The following is a 5,093-nucleotide window of genomic DNA, read 5'->3' as shown; positions in this document are numbered from 1 at the left end:
CCTTCTAACTTTGCTTCAACCTTAACGTTTAAATTGCTGGAAATGAAAGCAGCGGGGGGGGGGGGGGGGGATGAAGACAGAAAGAAAAATATAGACAGACCTAATTTCTCAGCGCCCATTCCCTAAGAGCGAAGATAAAGCACGAAATTAAAAAAAAATAATAATAAAATAAAAAGGGGAAACCAACGCTCTCCGTAACCCGAGCGATCCATAAAATGAAATGGGGTGGAGCGGCGCACTGAGGGGGTTCGGGGGCGCAGGCAGCGGGGAACGCGGCGAAGCGGCGGCACCGGGGCAGGCGGGCGCGGAATGGCGCGGGGTGTCCCGCCGCCCTCCTCCGCGGGGTCCTCGGCCGTCGCCGGCGGTTTCCAGGGGGCCGTGGCGACTGGGACGGGTTTCCAGAAGAGCCGGCTGCGGAGGGCTGCGGGGCGCCCGGAGCCACGGGGATGGGCAGGAGCCGGCGCCGGGCGGTCCCGACCGTCAGTCCCGCGGGTCCCGCCGGCTGCTCTTCCGCGGCCCCACACCCGTGCCCGAACCCCCCGTCCCCCACAGCCATTCCCACCACCCCGTACCCTAACACCCCCGTCGCCATCACCCGAACCCTCGGCGCCGGCGCTGCCTCTGCCCCGCTATTATCGCACGCTTCCTCCTTCTTCCGCACCACCCCGACCGCGACAGCCCTGTCCCCCTCCCCACACCCGAAGCGCCCGGTGCTCACTTCCCCTGAGCAGTGCCGGCTGCCGAGGGGAGCTGTGGGGAAGCCTTGGTCTCTCGCTAGGCTTGACAACGAGGTGGGGGAAACATGTCACGCCACCTCAACGCCTCCGGCAGCCGTCGGGGGCTACAGCCAGGAGCTTCCCAGCAAGGGCCGGCTGGCAGGGAGAGGCACAGCCCTGGGCAGGGACAGCCCGGCCGGCCCCGGAGCCGCTGGCGACAGCGGGCACCCGCACCCTTGGGGCAGGGAGGTGGTGGGAGCTGCTTGGCGAAAGAAAAAAAGGAAGAAACCTCAGAAAGCCATGAGGATGGGGCAACTCTGGGATACACAGCAAACTTAAAACCTCAGCCAAGGCCTCACTGTCTGAGGCTGATGCCCGCTGGGGAGAGAAAGATAAATGGCCAGTACAGCCAGTCCCTCTCTCCCTTGCCCCCCGACACACAAATTTAGCCTCTTCTGTCACCCCTGGCAGGGCAAGGAGCAAACAAACCGCATCAAACAGTAGCTTAAAATTAATTTATTTAACAAATATAGCTATAATATAAATGATAATAAAATTTCAAATATACAGTATATTACATAGTACACAGAGCCCCTTCCAATGGAGCTGGTGGAAGAACAAACACAGGTAACAGACAGTACTGTTACACAGGAACGGGAGAGGCTGCTCTACACTCCTGCCTCTTGACCTTGCCTTGCAAAAAGCAAGAGAAACATCCTGTCTTTCAGCCCCCTTTTTGCCGTTTCTTTTCCACAGTTCCTTTCCCCACGGTGGGGGGCTCTCCCCAGGCTGTCAGCCGGACCCGGGGAAGCAGGGCAGGGCTGGCCCATCACTGCCCTGTGCCGGGGAGGAGCTGGGGGATGCATCAGGTTTCTGCCAGCTGGAGAACTAAGCATCTCCCAGGACTGCTAAGGAAAGCGGAACGGCACTGGACCGGGAGGGCCAGCATAGAGGTCGAGCAGAGCCCGACTGGAGAAGTCTCTGCCACAGGGCCCACAGGGAAGTTCGCAGCGAGGAGCAGGGAGGGAGTGCGTGCTGAGCTGCCAGGAGCAGACAGCCAGCAGGCTGGGCTCATCAGGCTCAGCTCTATGTGAGGTGGTACATGCTGTATCCCACATGCGCTGTGTACAGTCCCACAGGAGCCACGGGCAGCCCTGCCCGCTGGAAAGGGCTGGAAGCACCGTACAGAGAGGCACCGGCCACAGCCGGGCCACCCAGCGGGAAGGAGATGCCGAAAGCAGCGGGCGGGAGCATGGGCTTGGCTGCCATCTTCAGCTTCTCCAGCTCGGCCTCCTGGAGCCGCTTGGCCTTGGCGCGGCGGTTCTGAAACCAGATCTTCACCTGGGTCTCGGTGAGGCTGAGCGAGCTGGAGAACTCCGCGCGCTCGGCGATGGACAGGTACTGCTTCTGCCGAAACTTCCTCTCCAGGGCCAGCAGCTGCGCCGTCGTGAAGGGCGTCCGCGGCTTCCTGTTCGTCTTGTGCTTGCGCAGGGTGCAGGCCGGGGGGCTCAGCCGCCCTGCGCCCACAGCGGCCGGAGGAGAGGGGGAAGGAGAGAGACACCTCGGTTAGCAGCACCTGAACTCACACGCCCCGCGGAGCCCCCACCCTACAGCAGCTGTGGTGGGCAGAAAGGGGGAAATACAACGTGAAGTTGCACAAAAACCCCAGGGCTGCCCGGGGCACACTTGAAATTGATTGTTTCCCGTTCCAGTAAGGGAAACAAGCGTTTTACTATGGAAATAGCTTTTTCAAGACTCCCAAGACCGAAGGTACTCGCAGTGCTTTGTAGCAAGAACCGCTCCGACTCCATGAAAAACTCGGCAAACGGCAGGAGTCAGACACCCACGAGCCCTCCGCCTCCCGCTTTCACGGCTCCCGGCTCAGAGAGGAGATGTAAATGAAGGGAGTGACCCTCCAAAAAAAAATCCTGTCCTTTTTATTGGATTATGAAAAAAACAAACAAAATGCGCTGGCTTCTCAGACTCACACCCTCTTCATTAGGCCCCTGGGAACTGGATTAAGCATGTAATTAATTACGAGTTCTGAATTCACACTCGGCCTGTATCTACCGCTCTTCACATTTCCTCTTCCTTAATATTTCTAAGGGTCCTCAGCCTCAATCTACCCCGGGTTTACTTAGCAACAGCTTTTACTTTGCAATTTAAATAAATTAAACCACCGCGATAAGCTACACAAGTCCTGTCGGGAAACCTGCCTTCCTCCAAAGGACAGCGAGAGCAGCTCTGTTGGCAGCTCCGCTAAGTGCGCCCCGAACGCCCCGACGAGCCTCAGCCCCACCGCGCCCCTTCCCGCGGGCGCCCAAGCGGGGCGGGAGCGGGCCCCGGCCAGGGCAGGCGGCCCGGCTGCACGGCCCCGGGCTCCGCGCAGCCGTTGCGGAGGGTTAACGGGCTTTCCTGATCTCGGCCCTCCCGCTGCTGTCATTATTTTAGATGTCTCCGTAGTAAAGCAGGAAAACATCGGTAATTGCGGCTCTTCGGACTTTGGAGATGCAACACTTGAGAGAGCAACCGGTGGGGCTGACGCCCGCAAAGCCCGAAGGCGCCTCGCCTGGGAGCCGGGTCTGTGCGGGTCCTTAGGAGATTATTTGAGCTGCTTTGGGCGAAAAACATCGCTGAGGCTGTCAGGCTTTGCGTGGCCATTTCCAGCCCCAGGTGAAGCTAACTTTTTCTCCCCTCCCCCCCCCCCCTCCCTTCCCTTAACATTTGGCACACGATCTCTCCCGGGCGCGGCCGCTCTTCTCCTTCGCGGCGATCGTCCGGCTTCGCGCACCCTTGACTAGTTCAGTATTCTGAACGCGCCGAAGTGGCCCCGCAGAGAGAGCGACCCGCAAGGAAAAGCGTGCCAGGAGGGGCCAGGCCGGGTGAAAACGGGAGGAAACCCCCGGCCGCCCCCGCGGGAAGGGCTCGGGTGGCCCGGGGGGGCCTCCCAGCCCGTCCTCTCCCGACCCTACTTACTCGGCGGAGGCGGCGAGAACCGTGGGCTTTGCATCCAGGGGCTTCGCTCCTGCTTCTCGGGGCTTTCCGCCTTGACGAGGGTGTCTTCGGGCAGCTTGACCAGCCCCCCGACAGAGAAGTGGCCGCCGAGGGGCAGCGGCGAGGCCGGCGCCTCCGCCGTCAGGGCGCCCAGGCGGGGGCTGAGGCTGGAGCGGGCGGCCGCACTGGCGCCCGGCGGGGGCCCGGCACCCTCGGCGCCCTCCCTGCCGCCCGGCTTCCTGTGGTCGGCCATGAGCGCCTCCACGCTGAACGGCAGGAAGGATGGGGAGACCTTGGGCTTGTCGCTCTCCTCCTCCCCACCCATAGCCGCCGCGACGGGGAGGCCGCCGCCGGGCTTGCTGAAGGCGGATGCTGGCAGCTCGTCGCTGCGGACCCCGGTGGGCGCGGCGGTCATATCCACAGCCGGGGCCATGCAGAGGCGGCCCGCCGTTGCCACCGCAGCGCCGGGCGGGAGCGGGTGCCGCGGCTCATGGGGCCGGGGCGGCGCTGGGGGCGCGGGCAGCCGTCGACGCGCTCCGACGCCGCGGCGGGCGGCGCCGCCTGATAAAGCGGCGCGGGGGCAGGCACCGCCCAACCAGCGCGCGGGGGGCGGGGCGGCGCCGCCCCATTGGCTGCGGCAGTGGCGGCGGCCCGGGGAGTGGGCGGGGGGGCCAGGCTGGGCTCGCCGTCGGGGCGCCCCGCCCCGCCCCGCCCGGCCCCGCCCCGCGCCCCCCCGGCCCCGATCCGCGCCTCGGCGCGCAGCGCAGGCGGGAGTGCGGAAGGCCGGGGCCGCCGGAGCCGCGCTCCGCCGCGGGGACGGGCCTGGGGGGAGGCTCAAACATTGCGGGACGAGTGCGCGAACGTCGGAAAAAAGCCGTCCTAGCTGTCTGCGGCGCGCAGGGAGCGGGCCCGGGCCGTGCTCTTCTGCCAGGCCAACGCATACCGGGCTGTCCCGGGTGTGACTTCTCGGAGGGAGCCCCTGCCTGCCCCACAGCCCGGCTGCGCCTTGAAAAAGTGGTTTTGTGGCTTTGTTTGCTTGTTTGTTTTGTTTTTAAATGAACGCCTCCCCTGCGGTGCGTTCGATGCGTCTGCGGAGCTCTGCGCTTACATACGTACATACCCATATATTGCGCTAGGCTGCATGGCAGAGATGCGTGCGTGTCTCCAGATAATGAAATGTTCATTCGCGTAAAAAGGAACGTCTAAGCCCCAGACCCATTAAAGTCCCGGCTATTTTGTTTTGTAAATTCGTTTTACGATCCCTTATCCCTGCACCCAGGACGGATGTGCAGTAAAAAGGAGCCTCGCTCTAATAACGTGATTGGCCGCTCGCTGGGAAAAGTTTATTGATAGCGGCAGGGCTCTAATCTCCTCCGAGCACAG

The 5,093-nt window shown here is 62.9% G+C and overlaps 1 protein-coding gene across 1 annotated transcript; it reads right to left on the bottom strand.

Moving 5' to 3' along the window:
* Positions 1–1,693: 1,693 nt before the first annotated feature.
* Positions 1,694–4,230, bottom strand: MSX1 (msh homeobox 1). The gene is made up of 2 exons (XM_037384948.1): positions 3,693–4,230; positions 1,694–2,233 (listed from the first exon to the last, which is right to left on the bottom strand). Exons 1-2 carry the CDS (start codon positions 4,141–4,143, stop codon positions 1,803–1,805), a joined length of 882 nt encoding a protein of 293 aa, XP_037240845.1. The 5' UTR covers positions 4,144–4,230; the 3' UTR covers positions 1,694–1,802.
* Positions 4,231–5,093: the final 863 nt, after the last annotated feature.

This window comes from Falco rusticolus, chromosome 1 (assembly GCF_015220075.1).
Source record: "Falco rusticolus isolate bFalRus1 chromosome 1, bFalRus1.pri, whole genome shotgun sequence".
Taxonomy (NCBI): domain Eukaryota; kingdom Metazoa; phylum Chordata; class Aves; order Falconiformes; family Falconidae; genus Falco; species Falco rusticolus.
This window is presented reverse-complemented; position numbering and strand designations above follow the sequence as displayed.

Coding starts and splice junctions, on each gene's coding strand:
- MSX1 (XM_037384948.1), bottom strand. CDS start 4,143: ATGGCCCCGGCTGTGGATATGACCGCCGCGCCCACCGGGGTCCGCAGC. Junction 2,234..3,692: donor GTTCTCGCCGCCTCCGCCGA/GTAAGTAGGGTC, acceptor CTGTGGGCGCAG/GGCGGCTGAGCCCCCCGGCC.